The following is a 15,627-nucleotide window of genomic DNA, read 5'->3' on the forward strand; positions in this document are numbered from 1 at the left end:
GTCTCACAAAGCGTTTGTCTCGGGAAAGGTAGAAAAGGATTCTTAGAGGCAAAGGTCAATAATGAGTTAAAGCATCCTCTGCAAAGCCACTGACACCGGGATAGAATGCAGCCTGGAAGGGAAGTAAAAACGCACCGAGGCTCGTCCTATCTAGCGCGATCATTTCCTGTTGACGAAAGAAGCCTTGTTGATTGAGCATGGTTTGCACATTCCCAGGAAGGGCCTTCAATGCTAGAATGGCCAAGTTAGAACCCACAGCCAGGACAACAGCTTACAGCAACGAGATACAAGATCTTGGCAAGCAGGGACAACAGAATAAGCTTAACAGTAAAAAGTCTTTTTCTATTTGTTCTCAAAATTATAAGGCCAGAGGCATAGACTTAGGACAAGGAAGTTAATATTTGTCATGTATTAAAAATGACTCAGACGAGAACAGTGGAAGGTAAAGGCAAAATGAGTCATGAGCGCGAGGCATTATCCAAAACGGCAGATTAGAGTTTAGGCAGCGTTGCTTTAACAAAAGAGGTGATAATCCACATCTGGAATTGTGAGCATCAAGCCACACCTGGAAAACTGGATTTGCTTTTAAATGCCACAGATGTCTTGTGACGCATTCTGAGGGGAGTAACTAGGAATAGAGAAGAGATTTTTTTAACTAGAACCAACCCCAACAGGTGGCCTGGCTTTAGTAACTGGTAAAATGACAACTTGAATCTGAAGGTTTTGCTATTACTGCTCAATCAACAAGCTAAATAAGAGCAAGGAACGAAGAGACAGGGGAAAATATGCTTGTTTCCCTACTCACCCCCAAATCTGCAGGACAGAGAATTTGTATCAAAAACTTAGTCCTTTCGGGAGAGAAAAGGGACATTATCTCACAAGCATTCACAATATTACCACACAGGGCGGCTTTTTCTGTGGCCTGGCGGCATACTTCTGAGTCGCCTACTGTTGTGTTCATGGAGTGTACAAACATGTGTAAACACACGAGAACCATGCATTGGTATTGTAAATAACTGAAGAGATTTAAGGCTAATATTAAAAAAAAAAGAGATTAGTGGTCTCCAAATAACATTAAAGACATTGGAGAATAATTATGGCAATCCTCTAATATCTCAAGATATAAAGCGGTATTTTTTAAAAAATGAAACTTTTTTATACTATTTGATTGATTTGGGAATTTCATATCATGAACCCCAAGCACACTCACTTCCCAGTCCTTCCCAGGTCTGTTCCCCTCACCCTTAGGACGAAAAGATACTCCAATCTGTGTTGTCCATAAACTCACTGGAACTTGGTCCAACTCACAGTAGCCAGCCCCTTAAAGAAAACAGCCTTCCCTGCCTGCACCTCTGCCAGAAGCCATCAACTGCGGAGAGCTACACTTCAGTATCCTTATCACAACTTTTAAGAGCTCTCTTCCATTGATTTCTGTCTAGGCTGCTTTTTTTTTTTCCGGCGGGGGGAGGGAGGATTCTCACCAAAGCCTTCTACGCCTGTTTCTCAACTATGACTCTGCAGTCGTTAATACAATGGCAAAAGCAGCTTCTTTGCCTTCTACTGTCTGTGGGAGCACAGACCATGGATTTACACATGGTTTCTGGAGACGGCATCGTCCATGGGCACCCACATGGTCCCCAGCGTCTGCACATGCCACAGAATTGAGCAGCCATCAGCACATGCCACAGAATTGAGTGTGGTCTCTGGTGGCAGTACAGACCACGGAGGTCAGCATAGCCCTCTGCCATTGCACAGGCCAGGGACCCCATCAGAACCCTCAGCAGCAGCACTAGCCAAGGACATAGACATGGCCTCGGGTGGCAGTGTGAGCCATTCACAACAACATGGTCCTCAGCAGCAGCAGCAGCAGCAGCAGCAGCAGCAGCAGCAGCAGCAGCAGCAGCAGCAGGAGCAGCAGCAGGGGCGGCACAGACCTCGGATGTCAGCATGGGTTCAGGCTTCAGTACGAACCACAGACACCTGTGTGGCCTTCGGTACAGCATTGGCCATGGTCATCCACACAGATCCCAGCTGCAGTAGGACGATGGGCCCAGACATGGACCAGAATCGAAGGCTCTTAACAGCCCAGTTTTCTTTCCCTTTCCTCCCCTTTCTCACTTCTGTTTCTTCTTCCCATTTCCCCTCCTCTTTCCTTCCCTTCCTCCCTTTCTTCTTTCAAGACAGTAACTTGAGTACATATCCTCGGAGTTCAGCCATGCTCAGCTGCTGTTTCCACGTCCTGAGGACAGAACAATCTCTCAGGGAGGGCAACCCTCCTGTACTCTGACACACGAATGAGTGTAAGAACACAGACTGGGCGACTCTAAGCAGAAGTATTACTCAGGCAATACAAGTATTAGGTGGGTGTCCGGACAGTTTGTTAAAGATCTCTCCCAATAATGAATTTCCATGGTTTACTGTTTGCATCCCAGAAACACGTATTGACTTATTGGCCACACAGTCAAAATCATTTTAAAAGCTGAGGAAACATGAACAAATGGAAACAAGTAATTTTTTCATCAGGTTTAAATCTGAGGGAATAAGAAAATGATAAGGTAATCAAAAAGTAATAACAATAAATGCCATGTAACAGTAAAGGCTATAACGAAAAATAAAGCAAGGTATAGAAGCTGCTGGCAAGAGGGAAAGTGGGCAGGATAAAGACAGTCAGCAAAGGCCTGTCTAGGCAGTGAGCACATCTCCTCATTATCCATATCTTCATTTTCAGTCCTATGCCTTTCTAGGTCCTGATTTTTCTTTCACATATTTCTTACCATCAACATGATTAACTCTTAACTCTTACAACTAGAATGATATTCTAAACTCTGAAGAATTTAGGGGTGAAACTGTTACCATAAAGTTTGAAATCTGACTCTGCCAGGCACTTTGGCCTATGCATGGGTGTAGCTGTACACCTCTAGCCATACACTTCGCTCGCCCCATTCAAAATGTCTTAATACTTTGGTTTAGCTCTGCTTTTTTATTAAAATCTTAAGATATTTATTAAAGTAGAGAGGACATACTTATTCATCTATGTTTCCTATCCATCTCAAGGAAATTTTATCTCACCAACTGGATATGCCATCCTCTTTATTATTGAAAAATAAATAAATATAGATATTTAATTTGAAATTTATATTTCACTGCATGGGAGTCAAAATATACTGAAATTAACATATGACCAAATCTGCTTCTGGGGGGGGGGGAGTATTGTTATCATAGACTCTTCAAAACTAAGAGGAAGGCAAACTAATTGGACTATAGAATCCAAATTATACACAAACCTAAATAACTTATTGGTATAATCTTTCTTAATTTTTTTCTATGTGGGTGCTTAGCCAAAGTACAAGGAGATATTTGGAGGGTCATTTTTAAAAGATTATTAGAATAAGAAATAATTTTCCAGATTCTACAAAAGCAGTATGTCAAAAGGTATTGTTTCAACTTTCTATATACAGATTCATAATGTGAAAATTATCTTAGAAATTATTTCTTACACTATCAACCACCATCTCAGAGAAACAATTTTAGCAAAGTAAAATTAAATATGCAAGATACTTGTCTCTGTAGTTAAAAAAAAAAGCAAATGAAGTGACTGATAGATGAAAGGCAAGCATGATTCCTTATTGTTTTGATTACACCAAAATTATAGATACAGTTTTAAAATGAAAACTAGTCCTAAAACCTAAGAGATTTTCAATGAGAGAAATTCCTAGAGGAGAAAGGGCAGTTGAATCGCTGGAGAAGACAGAGTTGAATAAAGATGGCTTATAATGTCCCAAGAAAATGTGAGTAGAACCTCGGAGGTTCTGTCTGCCCAGAGCAGCGTGGACACTATGCACAACTGTAGAACTGCAGAACCTCCTGGAAGGTAAGACCTGCTCATCTGACATCCTTCCTTCCTGAACACTGAGACAATGGTGGTATCAGACTTCAATGCTGGCTTCAGAACCAAACCTAACTGTTTTCCACATCCCTGCCCAGGTAAGTGCCCTAAATCTCTGATTTCTCTTAGCTCCCAAACGAAGCACTATTCCACTGAGTTTCCCAAACACCTGTTAAATGGTCTAAGATAACCTAGCGACAAGGGAATCTTAAGCAGATTCCATGGGTGCTAAATAGCATCTACAAGTGCACCCAAAGAAAAAGAAAGTGGCCTTCTTTTTTTGACTCCCTGGGGTTAGACCTGCTTAAGTATGTATATGAAAGATTTGGGGTTTAACATATTCAGGCTATGCAGATGAAAACCCAGAAAGAAATAAAAACCGCTATTCATGGGCTGGAGAAATGGCTGAGTGATCTTAACGATCACTGGCTGCCACTCCAGAGGTCCTGAGTTCAATTCTCAGCAACCACATGGTGACTCACAACCATCTGTAATGAGATCTGGTGTGCAGGCATACATGCAAGCAGAACACTGGATACGAAATAAATAAATAAATCTTTAAAAAGAAAAAACATTATTCTCAAAAACCGTTATTTACACCAGTAAGAACGGACCCAGTCACCCCAAAAATAAAACAATTTGAGACTTTGGTTTTCCTTTCTCTTTGGATACTAACTTTCACTATGTGATAAATAGCCCAGGCTGGCCCCAAACTCACTAGCCTCTTGTCTCTTCCTCCTAGGACTACAAAGCATGAGCTGCACCAGATAGGCAAAAACATTTCTTAAAGCGTTAGCTGTACCGCCATCCTGCAGCTTTACAATGACAATACTGGGTTTATTCAAAATAAAGAAAATGCAGGTCTACTCGAAACCTGTTCAGGATGTTCAGCAGTGCTGTTTGTGACAGACAAAACCTGCCAACAACCCAGCTGTCCTTCCAATGGGCGGCTTCAGGGAGCCAAAAGAAGAAAGGACAGACATCTCCGCCGCCAGTAAACTCATCTAGTTCAGACAACAAGTTCAGACTTTGGAAAGTTGACAAATGCAGGGGACAATGAGGGTGGGGAGATTCCTCGTGGTCACACACTGTACAATCCCACCTACATAGAATTCCTGAAATGGTAAATTGTGTAAATGGAGATTATTTTAAGTGGCTACCAGGAGTTAGGGAGTGGGACCGTGAAGGAGACAAGAAGCCAACGCAAGTACAAACGTATCTTGTAGCAAGAAAACAGCCCGTATACCTTCGTACAGAGATAACCTAAGTCCTGAAGGATTTCTCGGTTACAGGAAAGCTGGAAAAAGGTACGTGGGAATTCTCTATTATTTCTTACAGCGGGCTGTGCTTTCTACCCATCGTGGCTTGCAGTGTCACCATGGCCGTAGAGCGGTGAGTGTCAGACAGGGTTCTACCCTCCAGAACGGACTCTCCCCACAATGGAAACACAAAGAAAAAAAAATAGTCAACTAGAGTAAGGTTCGCGGTAAAGAAAGCAGCTAGAGAAAGCACCCTCAAGGCATTCCAGACAGAGCTGCAGACGTTAACAAGACGCTGGAGGCCAAAAAGACCTTAGCCGTGCTGAGACCCTGGCTGAGGCCACTCTAGACAGCAGAAGCAAGAGGGCCCCATGCCCAGGGCATCCGCCTGTACTCCCGGGGTGCCGCTACTTCCTGATGAGGTGCTAAGCCTCCCATCCGCCAGGTGGAGCCTGGACGCACGCAACACTTTTCAGGGTTCAGAGGTCACACAGTGGGCGGTGGCAAACCGGATGAGGCAGTCTACAGCCTGAGGAGCTCAAGCTTGCTCTCCTTAACCTCGCGGCCAGAAAGCTGCACGGAGCGCTCTACTGCGAGCTTCTCCGCTTTCCCTGAGCTCCCTGGAAGGGAGCTCCCACCAAGGAAGCCATCATGCCCCACCTCCGAGCTCACGAAGTCCAGAAGCTCTTGCATAACAAGTTCGTCGTCATCCTGGGGGACTCCATCCAGCGCGCCGTGTACAAGGACCTGGTTCTCCTGCTGCAGAAAGACTGCTTGCTGTCTTCCAGTCAGCTGAAGAGTAAAGGTGAGCTGAGCTTCGAGCACGACGTGCTGCTGGAGGGCGGCAGGTGGGGACGCATGCACAATGGCACCCACTACCGCGAGGTGCGCCAGTTCTGCTCGGGCCACCACTTGGTGCGCTTCTACTTCCTCACACGTGCCTACTCGCCCTACATCGAGGACATCCTGTACCAGCTGCGCTGGGGCCACTATGCCCCTGACTTGGTGGTGATGAACTCTTGCCTCTGGGACTTGTCCAGATATGGACGCAACTTCCGTAGGCGCTACCAAGAGGACCTGGAGAAGCTGTTCAGCCGCCTGGATCAAGTGCTGCCTGCCTCCTGCCTCCTGGTGTGGAACACCGCCATGCCTATTGCGGAGGTCGTATCTGGGGGCTTCATCCTGCCTGATGGGCCAGCCTGCCCCACGCGCCTGCGCGAAGATGTGATGGAGGCCAACTTCTACAGCTCAGCGGAGGCGGTGAGGCGTGGCTTCGACGTGCTGGATCTCCACTTTCACTTCCGCCATGCGGGGCAGCACCGACTGAGTGATGGCGTCCACTGGGACGAGCGGGCACACCGCCACCTCTCGCAGCTGCTGCTGGCACACGTGGCAGACGCCTGGGGCGTGGTCCTCCCAGCTCACAACCCTGTGGGCAGGTGGATCAGGGATGTTCCCGCTCAGAGACAGCCAGACCGGGCAGATAGAAGGCAGCCTCGAGACCACGACAGGCGTGAGGTTCGTGAAGCCCCCGAGTCCAGGCACTCTTCCTCTCCCAGGTACCACCGCCACAGTCCTCAGAGATCTTCCTCTCATGCGCGAAACCTGCCAAGCCGCAGAGAAGACGCCACGTCCTCCTCTCCATCCTCTCAGCAACAGCCATTTCGCAGAGTTTCCCCGAGGCGCAGGAATGAGCATAACAGGGAATCCAGCTCAGCATATCGTGAGCAGAGGCCAGGCCCCATCCGCAGAATCTCTACCCACCACCGAAACAGAGAGGCAACCCCTTATCCTTCCAGACACCACAGTGAGCCACATAGGTCCCATCGAAGGCACAGCCATCGACCGACCTAAGCCCATGCAGAGGCAAGGTCTTCATAGCTAGACCCAGGTTTGCCTGCCAAGAGGGTCCTTAAAGCTGCCTGGTTCTGTAGCATAGCCTTCAGCAAGCCTATCTGAAGGTAATTTGGTTTGTTGTTTTTTTGGCTATTTCTTGGGGAGGAACTCCAGAGCTGGGATACCTCCCCATGCACTTATTGCACCGATTAGCATTTGTGTTGGAACTAATCCACATGGAAAAGCACTCAACCCCCTAAGAAAGAGAGAAAGCATAGAAATGGATTAAATCTTAAAGCGCTAACCTGAGTTGACATTTTTTCCTCGAGCAAAGTAAAAACGTTGATTCGAAACTTTATTGACTTCATCTTTACCATCGGTTTCAGCGTGTGCTAAGAGAACCTAATCTCCAAACATTCCCAGTAAGGAGATGTATTGGAGATTCTGTAGCTGTATTTGTAGGTGTGAAAATAGCACTCTCCTTTAAAGGAGCAACCACTGCCGCAATACAAGAAATCTGTTTGCTAGACTATTATAATCTCCATTGGTTTAAGTTCATCAAATGCCTGGCATCTCTTGTATTTTCATTTTTCTGAGGTCCCGTACATTCACAGGAGAATATTTTGGAGAATGAATTCTACCTCCCCTACTACCTACTCTCATTCTCCATCCCCGTTTTCATTTTTGTTGTTGTTTTATCTGTGATCCACTAAGTTTAATTAGGGTTGCTTGCACGAGCCTGGAGCCAGTGTTCCAGCAATTTTGGGTTTTCAGTAAAATGGCATGGGAAATACGGAGAGGTTTCTGAAACCTGGGAATCCATAGAGCACGGCCCCAGCCCCGCCGCCACCATCATCACATACCACACATGGCCGTGGGTTACACTTGGTGAATTTATGTTCCTAAGTCATTACTCCAACTCTGTCTACTTTAGCATTTGCTATTGGAGTTGGGTATCCTTTAGGCATGCAAATATGCCGTGTATCTGTCATGATAGTCACTGTCTTTAAAAATTCATTTCACTCCATCTTTGTATCACTCCCTCCTCCAGATGTCTAGAAACCAAGGCTCTATAACTGTTATCACAATTATGAACATAGATCGTTCCAGAGATTCATACAGTATGTAACCTTCCTGGCTGGCTTATTTCAGAGTGAATAAGTGCACGCGTGTTTCTGTCATATCTTTCCGTGGCTTGGCAACTCATTTATTTTTAACACTAGATAAAATGTGTTACCTTGATGTTCAACTGTTTGTTTTTGCATTTCACCTGCTGAAGAAAATCTTGGTTGCTTCCCAGTTGGGACAATCATGAATAAAATCGTTATAAATCTATCTGTCTGTGTGCACATGTGTGGGTTTTTGTATGGGTGTAAGGTTTCAGTTCATCCAAGCAAACATTGATGCTGCTGTTGGATTTTGGCACGGTGACTATGTTAAGTTTGTAAGACCATACCTTGCTGAGAACATAGCTTAGCCATGGGATGCATTCCTAGGATGCATGAGACCAGAGGTTCAGTCCCCAATGCTACAAAACAAACATGGTCTATGTATATTTTTCATGAGTGTGTGTGTTTGTGTTTGCTTGCCTTTAGTACACCTTTGAATTTTATGATGAAAGCGGAACATGGAACACTAGTGAAAGGAACTGTGTTAAATAGACTGTTGACTGTTAAGTCGTCAAGGCGTGGTGGGAAGAGAAGCAGTCTTGAGTACTCTGATTCCATCTGTGTCGCATGGGCCTCTACCACCAGGGTTTGACCTTCATAGCCTTCACAGTGTCTTTCCAACTTAGGAAGGACTTGACTTGAGGGGGCTGGAGTCAGCATTTCCTATTTGTTAGATTAGTTAAGCTTGTATGAAAACACAGTAGTGGATTAGGTAACTGGCGAAATAGGTGAAAGTCTTTGGAAACTTTCAAAGTGGCCGCTCTATGCTCTCCCTGACAGAAGTCTAAGAGGACGTTTTCCCTCATCCTTTACTTTGACCATCCGATAAGTCTCCTGGAACTAAAGCTTACGGAACACAATTCCCACTGAGTTCCTCTGAAGGTTTTAGAAGTCACATTTGTGTGTCATGAGCCTCTGGCAATTAGCCACTTAGAATTTAGCTTTTCTTCCCTGGAATTAGTACCCACAAAAATTCTCCTTAACTAAGTAAAGAATGAACTAAAGAATGATATTGCACAGGGTTTCATTTGGTCCATCTTTGCATCCTTTCCCTGACATAAGCACAGCAAAGTCCTGGACCGGAAGCCGACCAGAAAGGTAAACAAAACAAAGCAGACATCATTACGTCTAACTGTAGCATGTGAGCTGGGTGCTGAAAGCAGGTTTCCATTGCTTTTTTTCAATAACCAATGCAAGGGAACTTCAGTGATGAAAACAGGCATTAGTGAATTTTGGTAGAGCATTTGCAGGCACTAGGATACTCTCTGGAAATAAATATATTTGAACATCCCTTTGCTCTTAAGTTGATATTGAGTCTCCTTGTGTCTAACTTGTCATGATTCTCCATTTGGAAAAAAAGACCAATTCTTATAACACCTTTGTTAGACTCTCCCCGCATTTTCATAAGCCATAAACTCACTAATGCATACACATGGCAGGAGCCAGGTCTCATCTCAATGCATCTTATGTCACGATACACCCATCAATCCACCATGGACGGAGAAAAGACTCCAACCACACCACCTCTCTGCTGGGGTTTTGTGCATGCTGCTTAATTTCACTGCATCTGGCAAGCCATTCTTTACTGGAGATTCTAGCAGCCTTTGAGTGCACAGTGCTTTATCACTTACGTACGGGTTATATTGATCTTTCTGGTGTGTGCTCTAAAGTGGCTGGCATCAAAAGCCAGAGAGGCAGCCGGGTTGAGCAGCATGGGCCATTTACAAACTTCAGGATGAGATGCCGCAGGATGCCAGGGAAAATGTTTTTGTTTTTCCAGAGGGAACCATAGTTCATGAAATGCGGTTAATGTACCATTTTTGTATACCCTTAAAATCATTTTATAACCACACTGAGTGCCTCTAAACATTAAATATATTTTATAAGTAGTTGGTTAACTAGCTGTTGTATGCTTTAAATAGTAAATAAAATGGAAAGGCACTAAACAGTGACTATATTTCATGGAGTAAGATGCTTTTCTAGCCACTCAATAATTCTCAACGTTAAGAAAAATTGATTTTCCAACTTCTGAGTGCCTCTAAAAATTAGCATCTTATCTTCTTACAGGGATGCTTTTCAGCTGGTGTTCTTTCTGTCAGCTTTTCATTTAATGGTCTCTAAGGTTTCCTCCTTACTGAAAAATTCTGTAGGGTCTGTAGGAGTATAATGGCACTCTGTGCAAAATATACAATAATTTAATTGCACATTCTGTTTCTATAGCAAAAATGAATAGCTAACTCATTGGCTGTTGCTTAGCCCCTGCCCCATCTCCTCTCTCTCAGGAGCAGGACTGCATAGAGGAACCTGAAGCAATGACCAAATAAAAGAGTTACTAATTCTCTGTAGTTTCCCCATAATGCTCCCAACCCCCTTTGCTCATATGGCCCCTCCCTCCTCTCTTCAAATGAACCCCAGAAGCTCAGCCCCATGCTTGGCTGTGGGTCACTGCATCTGCTTCCATCAGGTACTGGATGTAGGTTAGAGTTTCTCTGGGATTGTGGACTGTAGCTTGGTTATCCTTTGCTTTATATTCAGTATCCACTAATGATTGAGTACATTCCGTGTTTGTCCTTCTGGGCCTGGGTCACCTCATTTAGGTTTTTTTTTTTTTTCTAGTGGAGAGCTCACAAACTATGAACTCGCAGCTGGGAACCTGCATGGGAGTGAACTGGACCCTCTGAATGTGGGTGTCAGTAGCTTGATCTGTTGCGGTGGGGGTGGGGGGGTGGGGACTGGCAGTCTCACCAGAACCTATGCCAGGTGCATGAACTGGCTTTTTGCAGGCTATTCCCTCTGATGATATACCTTGCTCAGCCTTGATACGGGGAGATGGGATTGATTGTTCCTGCCTCAAGTTGGTATCCCACACCTTGTTGACTCCCTAAGGAAGGCCTTACCCCATCTGAGGAGTGGATGAGGGTTAGGAGGGGGCCCATGGGGGGCAGCAGAAGAGGAGGAAGGGGAAATGGGATTGGTATGCAAAATGAAAAGTAACTTTTTAAATAAAAAATGAAAAAAACGGAGTTACTTATTCTCTAAAACTTTACACAGCATTTGTGAACAGATTCAATTTGCCCTGGTAAAAACTTGATCGGGGATGTTGGCGGAGGCTGCTCATTCATTTATGGCTGCCCGGACCCGAAATAATCACTCAGAAACTATATTATTTGCAATACTGTTTGGCCAATAGCTTAAGCGTAATTCTAGCTAGTTCTTATATTCCTAAACTAACCCATCTCCATTAATCTGTGCATCACTATGCGGTTGTGGCCTACCAGCCCTGAGGTATATGAAATTAAATCGTTTTCGTGGTACCATATCAGTTCTGTCTGGCTCTAAAAAAATTATAATTCCAGGCCAGCGAGGTGGCTCTGTGGGAAGAGGCAGTTGCCACCAAACTGGAGAGCGTGGTTTTGATCCCCCGCCCTACCTGCTGGAAGAACTAAAAGGACCTGTGAACGTTTGCCCTCTGGCCTCCAAATATGCACTATGGTATATGCGCACCTCCACACACTACATTCATTAATTACGTTTTAAAAAGCACATTGCAATGTTGAGCCTCCCCACACAAATAGCTCACCATACTATAGAAGTTGAAACCCAACCAGACACTTCACAATCAGGGACAGCAGCAGGACTCTTAGTTCTGCCTGAACTACTAACCATCTGAGTGACCTTTGGTCTAGAAAAGTCAAAGGGCTTCCCTATATACGATATATACTATTTAAATTATATATAAAATTATACACACACATACGCAAGCATATATCCTTGTCAGTGGAATGCTATTGCAATATTTCTGGTTTAAGATAGATTCTAAAATCTGTTGGCTGGACAATTGCCACAGAGTACAATGAGATCTAATGATTTTTAAATTCCCTCCAGCCCCTTCTCCCATTCTGAATATCTATATGGCAGAGGTATTCCTACCTGTTCCACAGTAGTTAGTGGCCAGTATGTGGAAGATGAAGAACATATAAGCATCATATGTCTTGGGTACATGTATTTATATTTAGAAGTAATGCAAGCCATGTACAAAATTCTTTCTCAGACATACCCTCAAAACTCCCACTGACATCACTAAGATCGCTATGGGACCAAATAAGGACAGGTTCTTGACTCCGAGCCAAATCCAGAAATGAGCTGCCATTTATTTTCTCATGCTAGACTGATGCGCCCTCATGGCTCCAGAAGGCTTTGGGAAGATGTATCCCAAAAATGCTGTGCTCACGGGATAGGGTACTGTCTGAGTGACCACTGTATTCCTGACAGTCAACAGTTGTTCAGTGAATGCTATGTGGAGCTAGACTATAGGTGAAGGAAATACAGAATAATAGACAGAAAATATCTAAAAGGGAGAGACCCAAGAGGCTTGAGACAACACTCAGTATGAGCCCTCTCTGAATGTTACAAGAAAAATGGACATGAAAATTATGTATCCAAATTATTTTGCTTTTTGGATTTTCTCCAAATACTTCTTTTCTGGAAAAAAAATCAGAATGAGGTTTTGCCCTAATTCTCATATACATATATCCCAAAATATACAGGAGAGACTATCAGAGCACATTGCCATGCCTTGAAGAATGTCACTTTACCACTGAAGTAAATGATAATGGCTAACATTAATATACACCTAATTAGGTGTCAGCTACTGTTTAAGAGCTCCACGTTTAGTATCTAATCTGACTCTCTAGCTTCCTTAGGTATGAATTATTAGGTAATAGTAAGGAAAAGAATCACCACTGTTAAAAAAAAATCCTGTAAAGTAGGGTAATTTAGGATGTATGTGAATCTATAGCAATAATCACTGGACTTAAAATCTGAACTTCTATGCTCTACTATTATGACCATAAGGAAATTCTCCATTTAGTTTAAAGTCCATGATAGGAGAGGCATTATAGACAGAAAGAGCAATATTAAACACAGGAAATGAATCAGAAAACCAGAAGTCCAAAAACAAAGCAAAACAAAAACAAACAAACAAAACAGAAAGAAAATGCTGTGACTCGGAAAAGAAGGAATCAGCACAGCCACAGCCGGAGAAAGATTTTATCTGTGCTATGATAGGATCCCAGTGACTACAATCCCAGGGATTAATGCATGTGTATGTTTATCTTCTCAGTGCCTTAGAGAAAGGAAGAGACCAACAACTGTATATATAAAAGGGCATTTCTGCATGCCCAGCCATTGGCAAACTTGTTGATTCAATGCATAGCATGCTTATATTTCATATCTTGTTAGGAACTGTGATTCTGTTACCACCCAGTCTATGGCTGTTTTTCCTGGTGAGCAACCATGCCTAAAAAGGGACAGAAACTCTTCCTTTGAACTTTGGAATGCACAGTTTTGCCAATAATGTTAGGAGCTGAAGAGATGGCCCAGGTTTGATTTCTGGCATCCACATGGTGTCTTACAACTATCTATAACTATAGTTCCAGGGGATCCAGCGCCCTCTTCTGGCCTCCTCAGGCAACAGGTATGCAGGTAGTAGAAAGACATACATGCAGGCTAAACTACCATATACACAGAAGAAAAATAAATCTAAAAGAGGTATCAGTGAACAAGTAAATAAAATGGGCTTTTGCTAAGAAGTAAAGAAATAAATAAGGGTAGTGATAAATTTGAACCCCTCCCCATCTCTCTATTGCTTTCTTCTACTTCAGCTATATAGGATACTGACCCTGCTTTTTACCTAACTCGGGATTTAGTCAACAAGTATTTGCTAAAACAGCATGGCAGGCACTAGGCTAAACTCCAGGGAGATTGTGACAATCAGGGACAAAACAGTGAAGCCGAAGGATGGTAAGTGCTCTAGGGGAATGCTCGTTGTCTGCCTTTGGGAAGAAAGGAATATAGTGAGATCAAACAAATGTGAAAGATATTGAAGACATTGTGTTTCTCAATAAAGGACAAGACCAAGCCTTGCAGATAACTGGGGGAAAGTTCCAAGGAGGCCTGCTGTCGTAGTCCGTGAGTACTAAGGACGTAAAGGATGAGGTTGGGGTGTGGCAGCTGTTGAATTCAGAGGCCTCTGAGGTTTAGCCCAGTCCTATAGGCTATAATTAGTACTTTGCATTTGTTTTTGTTTTGCTTTTTTGTTTTGTTAGTATTGGTTTTTTTTTTTGCTTTTTTTTTTTTAATCTTAAGCCAAGGTAAATAGTATGATAGCATCTCACTTTAAACAGACTATTCTGGCTATGAATTAAAAATGTGGAGAAGGAAGAGTAGGATTAAGAAGATAAATTAAGAGATCACCACAAATACTGGCTTCTTTTCAACGCTTGGGCAAAGACACTATTGGTGGAAATTTGATGTGGAGGAAATGAGGTTAAAGCCTTGAGCTGTGCTGATAGGCTGCATGTGGGAGGGGAGAAACAGGAAGGGGAGAACATGATTCCCTCTTTTCCCTGAATAACTAGAATGTTACCCATGATTGGTGTATAGTTGTAGTGTGCTTCTTCAAAGTAATGTTTCCATTTTTCAGAGTACTGTGGTATCACACAACTTTTCAGCACATGCATGAAATAAAATGAATTGGTGATGCCCTTGTGTCAAAACAGTCATGCAGAAAGTGATAAAGGAAGATAGCTACAGTCAACCTGCAGCTTCCACACACATGGAGATACACGTGTGCATACACCACAAAAAAATCTAACACTTTTATAACAGTTAGACATTCTGCATGAAGCAAAATTCCATGTAGCTAAACTCATTTTCTTTACTATTTTATGAGTTCCTTTTACTTTCACTTATATCACTTTCTAAGAGACACTGAAAGCACTAAAAACCTAAATAAGGCCAAACAGTAAGAAGTCAAAACATTATTTTAAAAAAATTCAAATTAAAAACATGAATTAATAGAATTCATGGGCGTTCTTGGGGAACATTAGAACCTGAGGTACACTCATTAGCTTTGTTTCTAGCTGAAATAATTTTTGAAGTCCATAACTTCAGGGAACACGTTCCCTCAGAAGTTCCACCCAGCTGTAAGAGCTGGGTTTGCCCCACTGCACAAAGCCATAACTAATGCCATTTGCCAAAGGAGGATGGCATCTGTCCAAAGTCATATCAGAGTCAGCACTCAGAGCTGACCTAAGACATCACTCATCCAATCTGAACCCATAAAGAACATTTCCTTGTCCTCAAGGCGGCCCACTTTGCTGCCAATCTCAACTAAACTGCTAAAACGGGATTCTGGATAAAATGTCCTGTCCTTCCCTCCCTAAATCCGCCCCACCCCCAGTACTAGGGATTAAGGCCTCATGTATGCTAGCCAAATGCTCCATGACTAAGCTGTAAAGCCCCCACTCCTGTCTTTCTGGATTCCTGTGACGCTGAACTTTTTCTTCAAACTCACTTCACTTCAAAGGAATCTCCTTTGCCACTGAGACTCCTCCATGCTCTGTGGGGCGCTTTTCTGCTTCCCAAGATCCAAGGCAGGAGGAGGAGTTAGCGTGTTTTTTGTCTCCCCAGTTAA

The 15,627-nt window shown here is 43.5% G+C and overlaps 1 protein-coding gene across 1 annotated transcript; it reads left to right on the forward strand.

The window, feature by feature from the left end:
• Window positions 1–5,796: 5,796 nt before the first annotated feature.
• Window positions 5,797–6,999, forward strand: LOC142837150 (PC-esterase domain-containing protein 1B-like). The gene has a single exon (XM_075952119.1). The coding sequence runs from the start codon at window positions 5,797–5,799 to the stop codon at window positions 6,997–6,999; it is 1,203 nt and encodes a 400-aa protein (XP_075808234.1).
• Window positions 7,000–15,627: the final 8,628 nt, after the last annotated feature.

The sequence above is a fragment of the Microtus pennsylvanicus genome, chromosome 17, assembly GCF_037038515.1.
Source record: "Microtus pennsylvanicus isolate mMicPen1 chromosome 17, mMicPen1.hap1, whole genome shotgun sequence".
NCBI lineage: Eukaryota > Metazoa > Chordata > Mammalia > Rodentia > Cricetidae > Microtus > Microtus pennsylvanicus.